At 41.6% G+C, this 24,073-nt stretch overlaps 1 protein-coding gene across 1 annotated transcript; it reads right to left on the bottom strand.

The window, feature by feature from the left end:
* Positions 1–59: 59 nt before the first annotated feature.
* LOC115902943 (solute carrier family 15 member 1-like) lies at positions 60–23,965 on the bottom strand. Its single transcript, XM_030946934.1, has 23 exons — positions 23,686–23,965; positions 23,218–23,240; positions 20,265–20,349; positions 20,040–20,181; positions 17,171–17,290; positions 16,917–17,016; positions 16,598–16,688; positions 14,702–14,785; positions 13,529–13,611; positions 10,476–10,562; positions 9,407–9,496; positions 8,157–8,201; positions 8,028–8,057; positions 7,818–7,906; positions 6,549–6,630; positions 5,669–5,794; positions 4,264–4,413; positions 3,801–3,850; positions 3,043–3,153; positions 2,803–2,899; positions 2,208–2,354; positions 1,203–1,310; positions 60–248 (listed from the first exon to the last, which is right to left on the bottom strand). The coding sequence occupies exons 1-23, from the start codon at positions 23,963–23,965 to the stop codon at positions 60–62; spliced, it is 2,409 nt and encodes an 802-aa protein (XP_030802794.1).
* Positions 23,966–24,073: the final 108 nt, after the last annotated feature.

The following is a 24,073-nucleotide window of genomic DNA, read 5'->3' as shown; positions in this document are numbered from 1 at the left end:
TGACTGCAGGAGAGTGAGTGGGATTTCCATGATTTACAAACACTCCTTGAATACAGCTTTTACAGATGAGAATCAGTTTCAGCTTCCTTTTCATTGCTGTCTTGATCCTTCTTGTCTTCTTCCTTTTCTTCCTTTCTGAACTGGGCTTCAATCTCATTTGGATCAATATAGGTATAAAAAGAAGCCATGATAGCAAAAATAATGCAAACTACCAACAGCAGGGCAGCAAACAGCACATACTCTGCCCACTGCAAAGAAAAAAAAATAACGCAGAATTTATCCACCAATATACATTTGAGTATTACACCATTTTAGTATTTTCAGGAAGGAAACTCAGATTGTGAAACTGAGTAAACATAACAAGTATCATATGGCTTACAGGACTAAGTATTAATTAAGCATATAATGCATATTAAAGCAAGTCAGAATTGAGGCTCTTTCGGCATTTCTGTCTTCACTGAAAAAAATTCTGTGAATGCTGAAAAATTCTGCAGCATCCTTTTCCTGGAAGAACTGGGAATTGAGTGAAAGACTGAGAAGGAAACTCAGCTGCTTCGTTTTGGTCATATCTCTAAACCAGGCTGGCACTGATTCTGCTCACAGCTGACCTAGTGACCACAAATGTGGGCAGGGATCAGAAAAGCCTCTACCTGAAAAGCCTCAACATCTCTGTTTCATGCTCTTTCTGTTTAATTTAGCTTAAACTGGGGACTGCCAGAGCTGTTTGAGAGACAAGCTTTTCCCTCTCTCAGATAGCCATTTTAATTCATTACAGAGCCCCACAAATAAATAGAAAATCCTTTACAACTGCTCTTCACCAGGACAGACATAGTCTTTATGCCCCAAATAATGAGATTTGAAACCAATGAAGCCAGAAGAAGGGATGTGGCAAGGCTGTGGTATGCAGGTAAAGGCTCATTAGCAATTAACAGAACTTTGGTAGGTTTTTTCCATTCATGCAGAATTTCAGCTCAAAAGTTCACAGACTTTCTATACCATGAGAAGAAATTTACTGCAGAGATGCTAGAAACTGCTGCTTGCAAGCAAAGAAGCCTGGCAAGAAGAGTTAAGGATGGCGAGTAATAGGTAAGTAGAAACCTTTCCAGAAAAACAATTTGTTTTATCTGCCATCATTTTACACTAGATTAGAACTGCTTTTTCCCAGTGTAATATAATAGCACACCTACTGCTTGCATGCTTACCTGCTCTTGGATTGCGGATACCCCAGCCACGATAAGGACAATTATGTTACCAACAGCCACAGTCAGCAGCCATCCAGCCTGCAGCACTGACTTCATGTTAGACGGGGCCTGCAGGGACAGACATTTAAGTTTTGGCGGTAGCATTTATTTTCTGATGCATTTACTGCAATCTTTATCTTACAATAAAAACTGTTTCTCCGTGGGGAAGAGAATTTCATGGTTTGCTAGGTTTTGGTGGTGGTTGGGGCTTTTTTTAAATTTATTTTTTGACATTAAAAATTGCTAGAGAGCTAAACAGGCCTGGAGAAGGCTTTGAGGAACAAGAGACCACTAGCGAAGGCTTTGAGGAACAAGAGACCACTAGCACACTAACTGTAACACCTTTTACTTACACACACCACGTAACTAACAGGTGCACAGGTGTAATTTTACATCTCAGAAACACGTGGCACACATGACATGAAGAAATTGAGTGCATCACCTAGCAAATCACACCTTACAACATGTCCATCACTGCAGTTTCTAGATTCACAATGAAGAGAAGAAATACACACAGCTACTGAAGTGGACTCAAGAGACAAAGGAATTAAAAGTGTTTAATTATAACATTAATAAAAGCTAACAAAAAGGCTGTATGGAGTAAACTGGTGGGGAGATGAAGTGCCACTACTTCCTCAGTTTATTTTTGAGAGCTCTCAAAAATAAAGAGTTTGGTTTTATTGCAGCAGTACAGTTGCACTTATTTTCAATACGTATCTACGTGGGAGGAGGAAATTTGAGGACTGGTAGTCAAGTCTTCAAATTATATAACTCAGCACAGCTTCACGGAAAACCCCAAATCCTTGGTTAAACAGGGCCAACTTGCACCAGTCTATACAGTCCTTCTAGGAGCTGTGAGGGACATAGGGGTCAAAGCAGCAGCACAGAACCACCACTTAGAAACAATACATCATGGAAGATCTTAACTTGCACCAAGATTCTTACCTCAGGAAGAAGAATACCTACCTGTGAGTATGAAAACTCCAGCCCAGTGACAGAGAACAGTACTTCTGCACATGTAAGAAGAAAATACTGAGGGATCTGCCAAGCCATATGGACTGTATTTGGTGCAATATCTTCAAAGTGTGTAATGATAAGTTTTTTTTCAACACACTAGAATTAAAAAATAGCATGTTAGGAACAGTAATAATGAGTGTGCACAGTTAAAGCATTCTAAGCAGTTCTATAATCATATAGAAAGTGCAGAGTAAATAACAAATATTGCACATGAAGCATTGCATACATAGTTATGAAGTATAGTTTTTTTTACAGCAGACTTCATGCAAATCTTAGTGTCTAACAGGGCTAAAGGTTTAAGGCCATTAGTGGTGATCATGAATTCTGGCATTATGTTATTATTGCAACCATCATTATTTTTAGAGTTAACAATGGCTTTGTCTCCTGTTTAGGATACCGGAATTCTACCATCTATAGTTAAAGACAAGAGGAAATTAAAGGATTAAAGACAAGAGGAATTATTCTACAAGTGTTTTTTTAATTAAAGGAAAGTATCAACATGGAGAGGAATTCTACATTGTCCATGTAACAAGTGGCAACTCACATCATCAAGTGAAATGGTATAGGCACCACCATATCCAAATTTCTTTGAATCAACTGTGCAAGTGTACTGAGGCATTGAAGCCTTAATGGTATATGACCTGAAAAAGAAAAACCCATACCCCACAGTTCAGACCATAGGTGTAGTCAATTGTGTGCATCACATATTTTAAAAAGCTCTGTGCCCTTTTCCCAAGGACAAGTATGTCTAGGAGATTACATTACAATAAAGGAAAATGCTTACCAGCCTGCATTTGGAATGACGCTGTAATTACTGACAGAAAGAGGCTCCAGTACTCCAAAATCCATGTCACCCATAGTAACATTGACAGGAAAACTGAAATTGTTTATGAACCTTTAAAATGGAAGAGTGATCAAAAGAGTGATTAAATACTACACAAAACACCCAGAAGTCAAAGAATACAGGTTTTACTTTCAATTATATATTTGCAACACAACAAGTATGGAGTCTTCCCATTTAATGCTTTTTTTTAAAAATCAATTAACATTTTGGAAAGAACTCTAAATCTCCTAGAACTGTAGCTAATACAAAAAGCCAGTTAGATCCCCATCAGCCCACTGCCTCAGGAGAACATCAAAAGTGAGTCACTACTACAACCAGTAGGAAATGCATCTGCAAGTGGGACACGCAAAAGAAAAGCAGAGAGCGGAGAGGTAATCTTGGATACCTCATACCCAGGATTAAAAATGAGGTATAGATATGTAATCCATGCCATTTGTTCAATAAAAAAATCTAGGCAATGGAATGAAGCATACACTTCCAACTTTAGCTAAATTATACCCAAGCAGGTGTGTGAGATAACTTAAATGAATCATGACTCAGACATTAGTCCATCCCCTAAAATGTCAAGGGAAGTGTCCAGCAAGATGCAAGTTCCTAAAGTATAGAAAACTTTACTTCAACAAGAAGAGGCTACCCACACACCCAAGATTGAAGATTCACACTACTGTCAAAATTTCAACAACAAAAAAAATCTCTACCTGACGAGACTTTTTCCATCTTCTGGTTTTGATGTGACATTGTCCTCTGTCTAGTGGAAGAGACCATTATCAAAATATGTTGTTGGCATTAGAGAACAGCTTAAACATGCACTATTGCACAGCAGTGGGACTTAACAGAGGCTTCAGAGCAAGACTCCAGACCTTCCTCTTTAGGTTCCTACTAGCACACACATCTACTAGAAAACACTGCATGACCGCACTCCTAAGACTTGGTGAAGGTGTAGTTGTCAAGGTACATAAGAAATTGGTAATTATTTTTCTAAAGGACATCCTGGTGTACTCTCTGCAGCTTACCAGTCTTACTGGTCCAGCAGAGACAAGCAGAGACAGAAAACAAGACAATGGAAAAAATTTATCCAGAGCTTGTCCTCTCAGCCTCACACACTCCACATAGATGGTTGTCAGAACATTGATTTATATCTTAAGATATAAGCAGACTTACCCAAGTAGAACTGATGTTTGTTGGAACCCATTTAAATGCCAAAGTGTAGCGTTGTGTCTCTTGCAGCTCCAAATGCTCAGTTTTATTTAGAGTTGCAGAAATTATGTTTAGTGATTGCAGCTTAGAAGTCTCAAATGTCATGTAGCCGGTCTACAAAGACAAATTGCAATGGATTTCTGTGCAACTGCATATTTATCTGTTGAGGGAATATTACGGGCTCTGGGAGGGTCAGAAGTTTACACATGTTACTGCTGAAGTGCCAGAGATCATGAATGTCCCCTCACTTTCATTTTTCATTTGTTTTCTACATCAAGCATTAATTCCATTTGATCATAATTTTTTCTTAGTTTAATTTGTTACACAAACTTCACAGTTACATGAGCTTCCCACAAGCATTATGGAATAACTGCTCTATTTTCCTATTTCTTGCTCCAGATAAATCAGGCTTACCATAACCACTGAGTAAAATTTTATTCAGCCACAGAGGTAGCACTAGCATAAGATCTGATGCAGTATTTTCCAAAAAAGCAGTAATGCCATGTTTTAAATATTCAAAACACATTTATTCAACATAAAATACTTAAACCATTAATAGACATGTTAGTGCTACACTAAAATAGGCTCTTTGTTTTATAGGATTTTCAAAAACACTTTATAATCCACATCTGGATGATAAAGTATCTGTAATCGGGAATGGAACATTCTATACCTTTCATTTTCAGGTGTGTACCATGGTACATCAATTCCCTGTCAGTATACAGTGTGGGTGCCCTTATCTTCTCCTCACAACTCTGTTCCTATGTGAGGCAAATTTGGAGGAGGTTGGAGTAAGAGCTCTCCTCTTCAAGGGAAACAGAACTGCAGGCTATCAGAGAACACACTTTCTAAGTTCCCTTATCAAAAGCATCCATCAGAGCCACCACATTTTGCTGTCAATAGAACTGAATAGTTCTTTGGCAGCAAAACATGAAACTTATTGTGTGGTGTGGCCACAGAAGAAGCTCCCTGTTCTTCAGGTAAGTCATTCCTCACAGTAATAGCAGCAACTCACCAGAGCTGAATGGACAGACATTTACTGCAGGAAGGGGCTACTTTTAGGAAATGGAGCCTTTTTAACAAGAGTGAAATTTTCAACTAGCTCCAAGTTACTTAAGTTTATTGTCAAAACCAAATAGTAATACTTTAAATATTAGCATAGTTACTATTGCTTCAATCACTGTGTTTTCATTAACAACTCATTCCACAATTAACAAAAGAAAACATTAAAATTATTAGAGTAAAAATGTCCTAGAAAATAATCAATTTTGAACCATTAGTTAAGAATTACTCGGACTTACTCCATTGATTTGTTTCAGCTTAATTATTTTAAATTATTTTTTAATATTCCACATCTGCTCTTACTTACTTCCTCATTAGGTGCTACATCCACACTCTGAAGTCGAGGCTGGAACTGAACTGTTGCAGGAAAAGCACCCAGATTTATTAATTTAATTTGAGTTTGCCCAGCTGCAGGGAAAACTGGATTGCTGTTCTATAGGACAGAAAAAAAAGTAAAATCAGTGCCCTAAGTCACTTGGAAAAATTACTATAATTACTGTAATCTTTATTATTTCATGTTGAGGATGAGCATTTGCCTGCTGCTCTGTGACTGTCTGACAGAGGAGACTGGAATCAGGTTTTGTTACTAGTCTCACAAGTTGCCTTAGGAAAGAATTCTCTCATCCTCAACAGACACCTCTAGACAGCTGCTCAGATTTTGGGATGCAATGGATTACCACCCAGAGGTGTTGCCAACATCTCAGCTACAGGGGAAAGATTCACTGGGCTCAGGCATGGCACCTCCCTGTGGGGCAAGGAAGCTTAGGGGAGACAAATCCTTCCTTCAACAAGTGTCATTGCACCTGCTGTGATGATGCTTCCCAGACTGTCCCACTTCACCTCCAGTCTAAATTCCAGAAGAGGTCAAACATACAAAGCTGCCCTCTGGTGGGCCAAGCAAGTGTCTGGTTTCCAGCTTTTAGTCTCAGTTTAGAGATTGAGGTTGCCTTTAATACATGATTTCTATTAACTGCAATGTGATGTCTTGCAGAATGGTGTTTGTTGCTTGTTAATTTTACTATGCTAACAACAGTATTGCAATCTATTTCCCCTCCCTCTACTTCTATGCTTATATGATTGGATCCAAATTTAGAAGTCATGGTACATTTTCCCCTTAAACGCCCCTTATTTTTCCTGAATTAACAGCTAAATATTAATAGTAAATACTTGCATGTGGCTGAACTTACATCTATTTGCACTTGCACGAGGGCAGCAGCAACAAAAGCCATGGAGCCGAGGAACATCCCCACAGTCATCTTCTTCAGGGGCCTGGCACAACAAAAGACACAAGAGATTTAAGAGAAGTGACAATTCAAAGCTTCAGCTGCTTGTTTTTCCTTTCCACTCTGGGAAACTCAAATGGCCACAACTAGCACATTATCACCACTTGGAGGGCTGATGTTATTACAGAAAGTGTTCTGCTAAGCTGGGAACCTCTCAATTCATAGTTACACTATCAGGAAATACATCTTTCCTGCAGCATCCTAATAACTTGTTACTCTGCATCTGCTGGGCTCAAACATTGACTGACCATGTTTTTTAGGTTCCTGAAAAAAATCTGCTTTTGCAGGAAGAAAAAACCCAATCCAATACAGTTGTTAGCTGTAAAACAAGAAAGAGACAAGGAGATATTCCTTTAAAAACAGGGTGACAGCTTGTCTCCATATTGCTATATTTAAATAAGATCTAACAAAAATGGTCTGAGAAATTTGTCAAATTAGGAGACATCTACTGGCATGCAGTTCAGCTGTAAGGATAGATTTAGAGTATATATGCCATTTGTGGCATCATTTATCCAGTGCAGAATACCCACAAATGAATGACAGTGTTCCCAGCATAGCACACCCTAGATTTTAACAGCTATATGGAAAAACAGCAGTGCACTTTAGCTCTCTGAAAATTATCTGAAGAACTGTATTCTCTTCTGCCTCTCCAAGCGCTCTTGCAACTGCCAGACACTTCATTAACAACATTGAAAAACAATGTGCAATACCCCCAAGGCTGCACCTAGAAGGATTTAGTAAGCCAGACTCCCAGCTGGAGTCTGAAGAGGAAATGTCTTGTGTCTCAGTTGCTTTTTAGCCCAAAGCATGACAAATGCCAAGGATGTATGTTTATTTCTACCACCTATTTTACAAGAGATAGCGGGTAGACATAAGGGATATGGATAACAATCAAGATCACCTCTCCTGCAATCAAAATATTTTGTCCTTAACTGAAAAACATGGTCACTCTTCTCTTGGATTCTGCTCTTATAATCAGTGATGCCTCCATATACCATTTGCAGTATTCTGGGGTTTTTTTATATTTTGTTAAAATATTAAACCATTTTAAATACACTTCTCTTTCATCCTTAGCTGAATGCTTGCCCTTTTCTTACATTAGGGCTGGAAGAGCCAGTTACAGAAACCAATAAAAGGAGCCTCTGTTGAAATCAAATAATTACATCAACTTACGTAAAATTCAGCTTGCATTTCTTGATTAAAGGATAAACCAAAGAATCTGTAACTGGGACCATTATAACAATCAGGATTGGATTCACAATCTGAGGAAGATGAACATGAGAGAAAAATTAAGTATTTTTCAAAGTGCATTTTGTAAGTAAGGGCAATATGTATACAATCTTTCAGAAGTACTTGAAATTGGCAGATAGAAAATTAACATACCTGCATTTGGTCTGGTTGAAGTTGAAAACCCTGGTGAAGAAAAAAAGAAATCATTTTTAACATTGTGACAACAAATAAAACAGGTCTGAAAAGTGTTAATAAAGAAAAAATGAATAAAAAGTAACCTACAAAATCCCCATTCATCGCTGCGGCTTGCAGTGTCCATCTTGACCCCTTAATAAGAGAAGAAAAAATTAGGTGTCACAGTAAATCAATGTTCTAAAGATCCTTTTGAATTGTTTTCATAAGTGAAGTGTTGGAAAAGACATGCAATACAGGAAAAAGTAAAGCTAGCTTGCTATGGGAGCATTCTTAGTCTGCAATGTAAACCTTTGAACAAAGTGAGCCCCATGGCCCATTTCACTTCCTTCACTTGTTTTGTGAAATACAGCAGAAAATAACTTAGAAATCAGCTGGAGAGAGGGCCGGGCCATCCTGTGCAGGGCACTGCTGGGTGCTAGGCACAGGAGCCACCCTGGAGCTGGCCTGAGCCCCAGCAGCCCACATATCCCACTCACCCATCCCTCCTTCCTTCCCAGAGCCAGAGGACAAGCCAGGGCCTGACCTGCCTGGAGTCCTCTGCCCCAGAAACTGCCTGTGGCTGGGACAGGCAGGGCAGACTTCAGGCCTGAGCCCAGGATGGGACAAGAACGCTACTGCTGCATCTGTGACAAGATCCTTCAGTAACCCACAACACAACACTGCCTGAGATATCACCCAGGGAATGAGTACTGAGCTCTGAATTTCATAGCAGGAATTCAGAGCTCCACTTGCAAATACTGTTCACAGGCACTGGACTGAACCAGTAGGCCATGGGGAGTGTGGAGCAAGCTTCCTCCCATCTGACTTGGATAAGGCTTTCAACCCCTGGCTCTCTCTAGCATCTTCCTAAATTCATACTTCAATGCTTCACTATAGCTGATGCTTTTGTGAGTCTTGAGCACCCAGTTCACCAAGTGAACACTTGGCTCACACTCCAGCTTGAAGGTGTAAGGTATTTATAACAAGGTGTGAGTGATTAAGCAAACTGGCACCCAGATCATTTAAAACCTGGTTCTCCAGCTCATTTACACAAGGACCCTACATTTCATCTGACAACTGACAATTGAAGAAACATTAGTGCTAAGAGAGCTTTAAATTACTGTTCCATCCCCTGAGTCCCAGGCTGATACAAGATTTGGAGAGGCCTCAATCACTGAATCTGTCCTGGGTGTACTCAGATAAACCAAGATTGCCCCTGGCTGCAGATCATCTTGTACTGACATGACTCAGTGACTACCCTTTGCAATAAAACCAGGATAAAGAATTTGTTTTTCCACCCTCCCATAGAGACTGACATGGTACAGCTCTAGTTACCAAGTCAAACCATTTCTACTTACCTGTTGGTCAAAAACTGCCCAGAACATGGGGAGCGGGATGTAAAGGAAAAGCACCCTCAACACCATCTTTATCTGAGCAATCAGTTGTTTCTGCAGAAAATAAAAGTTACACAAGAGGAATTGGTTCAAAAAAGGAAGGGAATAAAAAAAAAGAGACAGTTCCAGACTGCTGCTACTCACATGACAGCAACAGGTAAAGACCCATCATGTAATGTTTACCCACACATTCAACTTTGCATGTTGTGGCTATATCTGATGACTTCTGTTAAAACAGTACAAAGTCTGCTCGTGTGTGTTGGAAGGGCTGCTGGTTAAAGGTGACTGATACCAGAAAGACTTGGGCCTCTTTGCAGGTACACTGATGGCAGCATCAGATTCAGCACTTAGTGAAGTGGGCATTTGAGCAATAGGCAACTGAGGAATTTCACATAAGAACAAAGCATACAGGCAAAAGGAAAATAAAGGTGACAGGCTAAGGTTTGTGCTGCCATTGGAGAGGATAGTAGGCAAGGGACATGTTGGGAACTATAAGATACAAGGCTTTGAGAGTCATGATAAGAAATTGTACTGAGTGGAGGGGAAGCAGTTTAAGTGTTTACTCTCTTAAACTGAAATTCCAAAGTGTAATTCTGATGTTTCATACCAAGAAAAGTATTATGGCCCTGTGCATTAACAATGACAGGCAGCATCACTTCCCTTTTCCCCTCTGCAGCCATGAGATATGGAAAATAGAGAAGGAAAGATAATGCTTGCTATTTCCCTAACCAAAAAACTTAAATGTTTGTATTTGTTTGGCAAAGGAAAGTATTTTTTTTTTGTCTCCCTTGAATTTCCCTGGACAGCCTATGATTACACAGAGCACTGAGTCACACAGCTCTACTTTCTCCCACAGGAGCTGAGGAGATAACCTGCAGTGACAGGACAGCACTGAGGTTTGGCCAGGTCAGCTACTGAATGATGGAGAGGCCCAAAACTATCTGCCCAGTGCATGAGGCAATGGATCAGAGCAGACAGAGAGAAGCTGAGGGTCAGCAGATGTCACAGCACAGGAGGCTCCCCCAGTACTTACATCATACTTGTCACTTGCCCAGTCCAGCCAGTGCTCTCTCTTGGGGAACTCCTTGCTGCGATGACGAAACCTGTTTTTGATGGCAAACTGAGGAGAGACAGAATTAAGTTTAATGGCACTACAAATACTTAAAACTACAAACTGGTTTGTCATTACAGATGATGCTCCTGGCTTCTTGTGTTTAGAGGGTGCTAAAAGTGACTCAACTTTGTTACCCGCTCCAGTCATCTAGGGGAATGTTGTTTTTAAGGCCTCACACTGCATAACCAGCAGAGCGTGCGCTTGGGGTCAGGTGGACCAAACAGCTCAGAGCAGTCCCTCTCCATGTGGGCTGCTGTGAGGAGCTGGAAGACCTGCCTTCTTCAGGCTTACTTATGTACAGCAGTAAATAGAGTAGTGTCATACGCACAGGTTTTCAGAGCTGAATTGTAGCAAACCCCATGGAGCTGGGTAAGGCCCCATGGAGAACTGAACAGCAGGAACTGCTGAGACAGCAAAATAAGTTCCTGTCTCTCTGACCCCCGTCCCAAAGCTTATCTCTGTAACCCTATAGGCTATGTTACCTAACCCTTACTATTGGTCAAGTTTGGATTCCCCTTAACCCTATAAAAGGGGCATACTTTACCCCATTCGACACAAGAAGAGCTGTCGTTGGAACCTTCACAGCCTCCCCTGCAATAAACATCGCTGTGGAACTCCAAGGCGCTCCTTCTCCTCTCTCAACCGTCTGCTGCAGCCTCAAGCCAAGGGCTACCTACCTAGCAAGCTAAGAGCTGAGATCCTAAGAGAGCTGATACCACTATAGAGCTGGCAATCACCAAGCTTGCTAAGGGAGTAGCCTGCGGCGTCGGCCTCGACTAGGCTAAATTTTGGGCACCCTGTCTCCCTGAGGACTGGGCTCCTGGGCCATCTTGCACTGCTCAATAATAAGGCCAGAACAGAGGCTTTACTATACTGAATGGCTGTAGGAGAGAAGCTCCTATGACAAGCTCCATTTGTAGGTATGTCTCACACCTTGACATTGAATATACACAAATATGGTCCCAAAGAGCTCCTAAGATTTTCTACATGGAATAGCATTTACGGCCAAGCTGGGCCTTAGGAGCAGCACTCTAAGGAATGGCCAAAGTCACCTACAGAGGTTTGGTTTTGACAGTGCTTACAAGATAGGCAATAGACTGAGCTGTATAAAGATGGCAGATCTGTAGGCATGTGTTGATTTGGCACGGCCTGACTTTTAGCAGTGGGGGTATGCCATAGCTTCCACCATGTCTGACAGAGCCAATCTGTGATGGCTCTGAAGATGGGCATGCTGCTGGCCCAATTTGAGAGGTTGATAATGCCTCTGTGATGACATATTTAAGAAGAAAGAGCAGGACATGTACAGTTTTTTTCCCCAGAAGTGGGGAAGCACCATGTTGGCACCACAGCAATACACCAGCTCAGTGTAGACCCTGCCTAACCACCCCTAACTAACTGCACTGTCAGCAAAAAGGGCAGGGGTGGTGGAGCAGCTTCTCCTTTCCAGAACCCCACATGAAGAGAGACATTAAATTGCCCCAGTGCTGCCATGGCTGCCAGTACACATACAACAGCAGCGGGACCACCCAGCTGACAACAGAAGCATGACAAGCGATTCCCTGAAATGGAACCTAGATAAGATCAACTTCTCTCTGCTGCAGGATCCTGCGACAATCTTTGAATTACTACAGCTTGTTGACAATGGTACCTACAAGCAACAGTTTTTCTTCTAGTCAGAAAAGAGAAGGGAGGACATGAGGCAAAACAACATGGCGGCACCTGGGTCAGTGGAGAAGAAAGATGGGGAGGAAGTGCTTCAAGCACCGGAGCTGAGGTTCCTCTGCAAGCTGTGGTGAGGACTATGGTAAAACAAACTGTCCCCTTGTAATGCATGAAGACCACAATGGATGCAGAGATCCACTTGCAGCCCATGGGTAAAGTGCTTACATGGGAGCAGGTGAATGTTAGAGAAAGCTGTGGTCTAGTGGGAGATCTGAAAAGAGAGAGAGGGCCCCTGCTCCCAGACATAAAAATAGCCCTTGCTTCCAAACTAGAGCAGCCTATCCTTAAAAGACTGCACCCTGTGGATGAGTGACCCATGCCAAAACCATTTTGGGATGACTGTTTGCCTGTGGGAGGGACCCCATGACAAAACAGAAGAAAGACTCCTCTCTCTGAGCAAACAGAAAAAGATCTCAAATGATAAAGTGACCAAGACCCCCATGCTCGTCTTCCTGTGCTGTCAGTGAGAAGGAGGGAGGGGCTGGGGGGGAAAAAGGCGTTTTGAAAGCTTATTTTTGCTTCTCACTGTCCTCTTCTGACTCTGTTGACAGTAAATGTATTTTATGCCTTTAGATTTGAACCTGTTTTGCCCTTGGAGTGTTTTTTTTCCCCAGTCCTTGTCTCAACTCATGAGCCCTTTGATCTTTTTCCCTCTCCTTTGCCCAACCGTAGCAAAAAAAGCTAAGCAAACTACTCTCATGGGTGCCTGGCATTTGGCCAATGTCAAATCACAACAATGGAAAATGAAGAAACTCATACATGACTAAATGTGATCTCAAAGTTGAGGCTCTGCAGAGTTGGGACATGTGATGCTATTCATGTAGATTCCACTCCTTTCCATGTAGGATCACACTGATGTGCAACCCTTAACACCTCTGGATTGTAAATAATATTCTTTTAATAAGTAATAAGTTTGTGCTGATAAGATGCACTTGACTCAATTCAAGGCGGGTTTGTCTCTTTCTGCATAAAGGGCCACAAATGTGGAAGGAACGATTCCCACAAGTTGGAATAAGTTTTTACATAACACTGACACCTTATTTTGTTTCCCATGTGCATAAATCCGCATATAAATCAAGATATGCATAAAACGACACCCTAAATGTGGAGGTGTCAGTACAAAGCCTTCTGTACTAAAGCAAAAACCTTCAGAAACTTTCTGCATATTAAGAGATTTCTGATTTAGGCGCATTTACAGAACAGCTTTAGGAATGGCTGCCAGGGGTTTAGGGAATGTAAGCAGTACTTACTCCAACACATTTGGAAACTTCAAGCATTATATTTCCTTGTGGTTTAACTTTCTTGTACATTCTGCTTCCAATTACAAACACAACTACAATATGCAAACAGAAAAGCAACTCAGGATTAAATTAAAATAGTGGCAAATAATTTGGTATGGAAACTGCAAGTCACAGAGGTAATCAGGGTGGGAATAAGCCTCCCAAGAAGCAATGCAATTGCCAATTCACATGCTATCATACAGTAAGACCAATCAAATGATTACCAGCAGATTGCTTCTATTCAATACGAAAAACTAAATCTGGAAATTCTTACAGGAAGTGCTCAGTGGGAGGTTTGCTCGACTGAGGGATGGTCAAAACGAGGGCATTTAGGACCTTGACTCTGGCCTTGCTGTAGGGGCTCCTTTTCAGGAGCTCACGATGCTGCAGCTCATATCATGCAGGGACACACAAGGCTCTGCCTGAATGCAGGACTGGCCCAGGTGTCCTCTGCTCCCAGGCATGTTGCTCAGCCTCATCATCCCACACACAGGGCAGGACACAGGCAAAGCCCCACAGCTGCCATCCAGCCTGGGCTGGGCTCACGGGCAAGGCGAGGTCACTGGTAGCCAGGTGGGCTCCCAGTCAGGACCAAGAAGGACAAGGACCATGAGGGATCCTCTAGTACTTAATGGCACCCCCAGGTTCTTGGGCAGCAGTAAGGCTTGGGGAGTGACCTGTAGCACAGCTGGTAAAAATGCAGGTATTTGAGAAGTATTGACATATCAAATACAGGATTTTTCCAGTTCAGGGACAATTAGTCACACAGTTTATAATCCTAGACTAGAGACAATATCCAAAACACACATTTTCTGAGAGTTCTCACCCTACATTCAAAGGATCTATTTGTACACACCAGAAATCCAAGAAAAACTGGCAGTAATTCACATAATGTCCAGAATTCAAGGATATATTCATGCCTCAGCCCAGTCCCATCCAACTCTCCTGGCAAATCAGACTCTTCTATGAAAGTGAGTGCATCAGATTAATCCCACCCACCTTCCCACCCCCAAAAAAAAATTAAGTCAAAAATCACAGAAATTATCAGGTGTCAATACCTGGGAATTTCTATCACACTTTCATTATTCTGAGATTGTTATCATCTAATTACCAAGGCAACAGGATAGCAAGACATTCACCTACCCAAGGCAACAGCCATGAGGATAGCAGGAACTCCAAAAGCGAGGGGGTAACATTCCTGTTTGCTATGAATGCCACACTGTGAAGCTGAAGCAAAAATAACATCAAGTAAAAGTCCCAGTCAGCACTGCTAATGCTTTCCATATGGATTCTGTTCTTTGCATTCACTGAAAACTCTCGGGGGAAATCAGTCTACCAACACCCTCAGAGTGGAGGATCAGTATCCAATATACCTCTCATTATTGGAAAGGGGATTTATGTATGACAGAACAGTTCAAGTGGCAAGGGACCTCTGGGCATCATCCAGGCCAAGCACCCTGCTCAACTAGGGCTACCTGGAAGCAATTGTCTAGGACTGTGTCCAGAAGGCTTTTGAGTATTTCCACAGATGGAGACTCCACAACCCCTCTGGGCAGCTTGTGCCAATTGCTGATCACCCTCAGAGTGAAAAAGCATTTCCTGATGTTTAGAGGGAACCTCCTCTATTTCAGCTTGTGCCCATTGCCTCTTGATCTGACAGTGGGTACCACTGAGGAAAGCCGGGTTCTGTCCTCTTCATTTCCCATCAGGTATTTTATACTTGGTTAAAATGCCCCCTTTTTCTTTTATTCTCCAGGCCAAACAGCCTAATGCCTCCCAGGATCTCCTCACAAGAAATTTACATCTAGTTGTACACTGAGACATGAAGAATTACACTAGAAGGGTCAAAAGCATGTCCTTAGTGAGATTACAAAATTTTTGGGCCAATTTCATAAACAAAGATTTTAGTGATGTAAGTGTAGCTTGTTGAAAGAAAATCACAATCACCAGCCCCCTCCCCTCCTTGGCATCAGATTTGACTCTCACTGACTTTAGCAGTACAAAATAAAAGACTAAACAAAATCATTACATTCTTCACCATACTTCTTCTAAGAGGAGAATTAGAGAGTATGGTTTGGAAAAAAATGGTAGCTTACAGATAATTCATGACTTGATTTAGTTGTATAAGTCTTCTGGTCAAACCTTTCCCGGTTGAAACAGGTTATCACTTCCCTCAGCTCAATTTGTCATTTTTTTCCAAGGAATTTTTCACCCTGTATCAGCAAGGAAGTAAACTACACGCTGTGTCTCATGCATCTCTACTTCCTTTTTTGGGAAAGGATAGAATTTGCATTAAGCAAACATCTAAAACTCTTCTACAGAGTCTTTTCCATTCAAGAAATCCAAAGGCCAGAAGTTCAGCCTGGTGCTTTTGGCTTATTCCAGAATTCACATGCTGTTTCCTTGCTTTTGGGAAAAGCAGCCTTCTGAAACTGCTGGCAAGTGCATCCATACAGTACCATCTGTGCAAGCTTGCCACAGAAATTCATATGCATATAGATTAGCAAATTGCTGGGTTTTGTTTAGGATCATGCTATTCTTCACAAGCAACAGAGAACATAACTTTCTTCTTTAACAACATGAAAAATTATTTACTATTTTTCACATGGATTAATATATTTCTACATGCAGAGATGCTTTTGTACTTATCATGGGCACATTTCCAGAGGAGAAGACTCTCTCTTCCCCTTCCTATCCCAGGAAGCAATGCAATTCTTTCTAGTGTGATACTTTACAGGTATTGGAAGATGTGAAACATTTGTACCTTAGTGGAATTAAAACGTGCACTAGGCATACAAGCTGCTAGCTCCAGTGTGTCTTTTCAGATCTAGTACTGCTGACCCTAAAGGCAATGAAGATTTTCAACTGGCTTGTTTTTGAGAGTACCTCATCTCTGAGAAGTTGGGTGGCACACTGAAGACTATTTGCTAGATAACTCCAGTGTGTCAGAGAACAGAACTTTAATTTAAACCAGACTGGACTGCAATCCAACACACCTTTTCTGGTGTTTCACAATTGTCAACAAACATGTGACCTTACCTCTGATAGTTGGAGTGATTAAAGTAGATAAGAGACTTCCAGCATTAATGGATAAATAAAAGAGAGAGAAGAAGGTACTTCTTTGCCTTTCCTACAGTAAAAACAGAAAGATGTTTATAAAGTCTTAGCCACAACCACATTGATGTGCCTAGATCAAACCTCTGTTTTCAAAATTCAAGACAAATAATTAACAAGCTCCTTCTTCAGCTCCTCGGGAAAACCCATGCATCTATCTAAACGTGTACAATATTAGAATACTATAATAGTCAAACATTAGTTAGAGAATCTGTATAACTGAAAATCTGAAAGTCATTGTTACCTGATCTTCTTCAAACTGATCTCCACCAAATGCTGACACACATGGTTTGATCCCACCAGTACCTAAGGCAATAAGGATCAAGCCAACCATGGACAGAGCACTGGAACAAAGGAGAAATGGGGAAAAAAAATTTGTGTTAGTTCTTACAGCATACATAATAGACTTGTTGAAAGACCGTTGAAATTCAAGTAACAAACTTAAGTTGTCTCATCTTTCACCTGCCTGGGATAAAAAATGTGTACAAGGCAACTCACATGTTCACTGCAATAGCATCGGGAGAGCCATCCTGGTTGTGATCTGTCAGGTCATTTATGGAGCCCACAGACAGCACTGTCTGCCCAATGGCATAGACAATGGACAGGGAGAGAATGGTCCTGTTGTCAAGACAGGAATACATTTTCTTAGATATGTTAACACACTAACACAAAGATAATTCCACAGCTAATGCAGACTTCTGCTTACTTTAAAAATTCCTGATAATGAAAAAACCAACAGATACAATGAGTTATGGGCTGAACTTATCAGAAGCTACTATAAAAATCAGGTCACATGCCACAGCCATGGTATTTCTATTGTTTTTATTATTATTATTATTCTATGTAGCCTTTAATTAATTAATGTAGCCTTTAATTAATTAAGGCATGATAACAAATGGATTCTATAGGTACCACTAGGTCACAATATCTTCAGTGGTTGCCTTTTTAATGACCAACTCAAGAATGCTATTTCCATATTTTTTATATGTTGAAGATCAAATGGACTACTCAGCAAAACTAAAATCTACAATTTACACTAATTTAAGTATCATTAAACATTCACTCTGTTATTTTAGATTTCAGTTACAGGAGTGCAAAAAAAAAGAAAAATCAAAAATCTGCTTCAAGCATGGCAATAACCCTGAAATACTGTTGTGAACAACAACTCTATAACACCACCTTCTTCGCTGTAAGTGTACCAACATTTTTACACTCAGATCTGAGTGAGAGCTGCATTGAAGAGTGCAGGCTGCAGGCTTTCAGCCTGACTACCTTGGCCAGGAGGTGTCTGGGATGATAGTACTGCATAATCACCAGCCCTCTCACCCTGGCTTTAGGGTCCAATCCTCTTTTCTGTGAGTAAAAGCATGTTCCATTTTCACTTTGTTGGACCCCGAGTACGTGGCTGAAGTTTAAGTCATGTTCACTTGTTTCCTTAGGTGGGCCTCCATTCAATAGGCACAGACACAGGTCTCCAGGTTGGAGGAAAAGCAGGAGAAACACAATGCAATGATGTGAAATTATTTAGAAACCCAGCTTTCAGGAGTAGTCCCAAACCTAGTGCAAGGCAGTAGAATGAAGGACAATGCTCAAAGACCAAGAACAATCCAACTATTTGACATAGGCAAGAGATCCTCACAGCAAGCTTGGAGCAGCGCCCTGATACAAGAGAGACATTGACCAAGTTCCCCTCACTTTAAAACAAGGTTTATCTGACTTAAAATTGACCTCGCCTGTAGTGTAGTAAAAAAAAAAAATCCATAAAGTGGGGCAAGATGGAGTCTGCTGTTTAGTGGTATTTAATAGACACAGTTTAATAGGGTTTTTTTTTTATAGCACTGCCATAGAGTTACTTTATTTACCTAGCAACCTGGGAAAAAGTCTCCAATTAAAGTTGAACCTGAGCTGATCAGGAATGAAACTTCTGGGTTTTATTTGTGAGGCTTACAAACCCACTGCAAAGACTTACATAATTGGCACTGCATTGATGGCACACAATTAAAAAAATAAGTGGGTTTCTGTACTATTTTCCCCAAGAAATTCACATCCAACAATCTGTGAGCAGGTCCCATCACATTTCTTGACAGACATCGCACCAAGTACATGGACTATGGAAGATTGGAGCCTCTCCTTTAAGGGTGCTTAACAGTGCCTAGGTAATCTCCTCTTCCTCTTGACATCACAGATTTTTTTTTAATTCTTGTTTAAGCCTTCCTCATGACACCTTGCTGCATTTTTGGGTGTTAAAGCCTAATGGCATATCCTAAAGCATGTTTTCTCTTGTTTAAGCCATCCTAACAAGCTCCTGTTAAAGGTTTGGGCCTTTCAGTTGCAGTGCTGGCCTATCCAAATACCAAAGGACAAGAGTCATGCCAAGTTTCATCTTGATAAAACATGAAAAAGCCAAAATAAATTTAAAAAATAAACCACAGCATCTAGACAAGCAAGTGCACAATATATTTAGGCTGCAATCTGTAAGACATCCAGCTAGTTGCAGTGAGTTTGCACTGCTCAGAGCAGCTGCACAGAGCACATGTGGTCTGTGGTCGCAGGCTGTGGTCGCAGCCCTGGGCCCCAAGGGGCTGTCCCTACAGCGGAAGGAGACAGTGCAGCTGACTGCACAGCACATCTCTAATCTCTGGGAGACCTTTGGCAAGTCTACTCACATTCATGGCTCATAACCCTCCATAAAATCTTTACTGTGCTTTTTCTCAGGCAAAGTAAACACTTTTAGTATCAAAACATCAGGAAAGGAGAGGGAGATAAAGCTATTGGAAATAACCTGGTTACATTTCAAAGCACTGCAGTGGTACTATCCTGACCAACCAGCCTGCAGCTAAAGACACCAAAGACATCATTTAGAGAAAGAATTGCTACTCAGTAAGACCCCCTCACTGATCTGTCAATTCTGAAATCACATAGTATTTTAAAACTTATTCTAAAGCCTAGTTAACACCAGACAACACAGTAATGCACTATTTCATTGGCCACTAGCAACACGTAGATAGTCTGTCCTATGTAATTATAATCCCCAGTATCTATTTTCACAGCTTGGTGAATACTCTCCTTAGTTTTGCTTACATTTTGCCCAGGTGAGAGGAAAAACATGCAGCATGCTGGAAAAGCATGTTACCACCCTTAACCAACTAGCAGATCTGGAACATTTGTTAACTCACAGTGCAGTTTCAAGTCTGAGCTGAATCAGTGAAAACCTCAAGCTTTGCTGAAATAAAACAAACTATCCTGGAGCAGTCAACACCAGCTCTGAAGCTGTTGTTCGCAGCTGCAGTTTTAGGTGTTGATTTAAGTAACTGTGGTTTCAGGTGAGCTTTCAAGATCTTTGGCTGCTTTCTGAGGAAGCACTCACTTAAACTTTCCCAGCCAAGAGTCTGCAATGACGGCTCCAAGGATCGGCGTCAAGTAACACAGAGCGACAAACGTGTGGTAGATGGCAGTGGCAAAGTTCTCCTCCCAGTGTAGGAAACGTGTGAAATACAAAGTGAGCACAGCTGTAGGAAGAACAACAAAACAACAGGTTAGAAATCCAAGTCAGGCCTGGGCAATGCTCAGCACGAGGAGACAAGGGACATACCTTTCATGCCATAGTAGGAGAACCGCTCACAGAACTCATTGATGACAATGAAGAAAATGCTCAAAGGGAAGCCAAAGCACAGCACCTGGAGGCAAGAGACAATATGAGCTCAGAGCTGTGCAACCCAGACTAACACTCTTCACTGGAACCCACAGCTCAAGCAAGCTCAACATGGACTCGGTGGGAGTGGGTAGGTACTCAGGGTCTGGAGGCTGCAAAGGCTTCTGTGGGATGACAGTAGTTTACCTGAACCAAGAGTCAGTTGTCACTTTCCTCTCTTGGTCCCCAGAGGTCTGCACACCCCTCATTTTGCAAGAGACCTTTAGCAATGCTAGAAATGACCTACAAGTGTTGCACTACGCACCTTTGAGGTCTCCAGCACCTAACCCTTACAGCAATCTTGACTGGTATCTAAAAATATGCAAAAAGCCAATGTTTTTGGAAAAACAAAAATCAAATCCCAAGGCCAACTAAAAATGCACCAAACCCCTGCAGTAGACCAGTTAGAAGCTTAGGGCTATTTTTAAGTACCTGTAATTAAAACAAATACACACTTAAACTTTTCATTCAGGCAAATCCCTGAGGAAAACTACTTATCCTTAAAAATACTCTGCCTGATGAAGAATCCTTCATTTCGTCAGACCTGATCACAGAACAGATTTTAATCCTAACCTGAATTAACATGGCTTTGGCTGCCAGGTTCACTGAGCCTTCACCTGCTGCAACAGGCTTGTCCATGGTCATCATCATGCAGTTCTTGCCACTGAGACAGTGGTTAAAAGGCATACATCATGTACAAATCTGACATAGTCACTAGAAATCTGCAACTTTAATATCTGATCACCTACTTAGCTTCATGGAGTGGATGAATATATAATTTCTAATAAAATTAGTGGGGAGGCAATTGGAACATAATCCTACATTTTAATCTTTTCATGGGTACCCTGCAAGTAGCAAAGAATCCGATTTTAAAGACATTTCCAGAGGCAAAGCAGTTCTCCATGTTCAAGTTGAATTAAAAAATGGCATTGTTTGGATCGCAAAAGTTTAGGAATTCAACTAACCTTTATTTTGTGTGAAACAGGAAGAAATTAACCTTGCAGATCAAAAGGAAAAAACATACAAGGAAATCATGCCTGACACAAGTAAATTGCAAGCCACTGTCTCCAGCAAAGTCTCAACAAACAACGCAACACTTGGAGACTTGGGTGCTACAACAGGCTTTTTTTGGGAATCCTACAAAAGAAATGAAAATAAGAGAGTGGCAGGAGCATTGTTGCCTGATCTGACTCAGTCGTGTGGATGCCTGAGCAGCGCTGACCTTTGTTGTTTGCAGAATCAAGTACACACTGCATATCCCACCCATGGTTTGATAAGCAGGCTTCACAGCAAGAACCCAATCTCAGCTGAGGGCAAGTGCCAGGTGGGATTCCTCCAGCTTTAGAGAACAAACATTTTGAGCCCTAAATATAAATTTGTCACTCTTGATTTATCACATCCTCCATGGGCTGAAACAGGTGTCTCCAAAGGAAGACAATTCACATATATCCATCAATTAGATAAAATTCATTTGAAGTTGCCCATTTCGATCAGCTGAAGGCAGCAGGAGGTTTGGACAACTACTCCCACCTTGGACACAGGTGCTGCTGGAGGGCTGGAGTTCACCCAGAAGAATGCCTTGTGCCCCCATCCACACAGCATTCCCCTAAGCCATGCAAATGGTCACGGCATGGAGAGTCACACACTGAAGTTTTGGTTCAGCACATGTTAAGTTGGTTACGGAAACCCAGGCTGTGTGACTTGTAATTGGGAATAGCCCAGGTGGAGAGGAGGGAATGTCTGTTCCTGAAGCAGAACAAAGACCTCCCCATGTCTTTTCTTGCCTACAGAGGAAAAGAAAGACAAAGCAGTCCTGGCCCAGGAACTGGTGGGACCCATCTCCACCTGAATTTTACAAGCACTCACTAAAATCCTTTGATCGCTTGGGGTTCTCACAAACCTCTCCAGTGTTTTGCTATCACCCTACACAAGACCTTATTCTTTAGGAGGGTGTTACGTGCTGGTCTGGGAAGGTCACAATGCAGCAAGGCTAGATTTTTGTTTCAAGCCTCCACTGCTTCTGTACCTGGTGGAACTGTCCTGCACTCCCATGCTGGCACAGCAGCCACTGGTGGGTTTTTAGTGGCTGCCCCCAAACTGGAGGGGGTCTGCATGTCATGGCTGGAGCTGAGCATGGACAGGGGCATGCAAGAGAAAGCTTCTGGGTCTTTCCCAGATGACAGACCTTCTGTTTTTCCAAGTTGCTACGGGCAAGAAGAGACTATACAATTAATCCTTTCTAATATATGATGTGTCCTTGTTTTGCACTGTACTGTCCTCTGTTACAGTATTCATGTGCCCATACACACATCTACCAAAACCTTTTCTGTTGTTACCCTCATTGGTCAGGAAGCATCAGATCCACCACTAAAAGGTAACCTGAAGGTTTTATATGTTTTATAATTCCCTCTATAACCTCACCCTGCCCTGGGGATGCCACCACCCTGCTGCAGAGCTTTGACTTTTTCTGCTGAGGAAGAGTCTGTGGAGTAAAACCTTGCAAGATAAGAAATACAAAGGCAGAGCTAGGGCTGCTTAGACACATGTCATCAACAGTTCAAAGATTCAACTCAGCTGCAAGAAGGATGGGCTCCAGGGACCAATCTCCTCCATACCAACATCTGCTCAGTCAGCAAAGCCTCTACAAACATTTTATCAGGGTGGTGAGCAAATTAATGCTTAGCTAGAATTTAATAAGTTACTAGGCTGCTTTTGCACATTTGCCAGTAAGACTTTATTGTATACATTTATTGTATGTTTAGGGTAATTTTTATTTTGGACACTGCTAACATTACCAAATGTAACCCAAAGAGAATCTGTATAGCAACTTATTATGAGGGAAAATAATACTTACTGACTTGCCAGTATTTTTTCCACCTGTAGAAGGAAAAAAGCAAAATACAAGTTAATTGCAACTAATAATTAATATTGCCTTGAAACCAATGCAAGATTCAAAAAAGGTTCAACTCTAAATACACATTGAAATATAAACATAGTACTGATCAGGGTGAGTAAATTTTCAGTTTATTAAAGGGAGACTTTCCTTAGTTATTAGGCAAAACTTCACTCAACAGCCTTTGGTTCTTCAGAGTGTGCATAAACTCCTACACACCCAGGAGAGGCTCAAAAGGACTGAGGAGGCAAAGCATCCCATGGCTGCTCACCACACATCATTCAAGGGGGTGGAAACCAGCCACCCACAGATGATGAGCCCTGTAACAACTCACTCTTGGGGATGTTACCTTAAAGGCAAGTCAAGATTAAAGAATAGACTTGAGATGCCCTGCCAGGGATGGAGGTCAAGTCCTGAAAAGGGACTTACAGAGGACTGAATAGAAAGCCCCAGCTGAGTGATCCACTTTAGCAGGCACTCCCATAACCTGAACCCTTAACCTGGGAAGACCTGAAAGAGCAGAGGGGTCCCACTGAGGGCAGCAAGAGCACACAGCTGCTTGCACCCCTGAAATCACTTCCAGTTGCTCTTGGCAGACCTCCTGCCCCTGGCAGCACGCCAAGTAGAGCCCCGCAGGGTTTCCCCAGCTCAGGAGACAGGCTTGAAGGCTGAGCTTTGACTGTGTCAGATAAAGGCTCTGTGCCCACATAGTGGATGCCAACATTTTACATAAAACCACATAAGCAAGCTCATTATCATTAAGATAAGACCAAGTACAAGATGTGAACTTTGAAATCCTTGCTTGTAAATCAAGTCA

The sequence above is a fragment of the Camarhynchus parvulus genome, chromosome 1 (genome assembly GCF_901933205.1).
Source record: "Camarhynchus parvulus chromosome 1, STF_HiC, whole genome shotgun sequence".
Classification (NCBI taxonomy): domain Eukaryota; kingdom Metazoa; phylum Chordata; class Aves; order Passeriformes; family Thraupidae; genus Camarhynchus; species Camarhynchus parvulus.
This window is presented reverse-complemented; position numbering and strand designations above follow the sequence as displayed.

Coding starts and splice junctions, on each gene's coding strand:
- LOC115902943 (XM_030946934.1), bottom strand. CDS start 23,965: ATGTGGGCACAGAGCCTTTATCTGACACAGTCAAAGCTCAGCCTTCAA. Junction 16,689..16,916: donor ATCAGTTTGAAGAAGATCAG/GTAACAATGACT, acceptor TTTTTACTGTAG/GAAAGGCAAAGAAGTACCTT. Junction 3,851..4,263: donor CAAACATCAGTTCTACTTGG/GTAAGTCTGCTT, acceptor CTCTTCCACTAG/ACAGAGGACAATGTCACATC.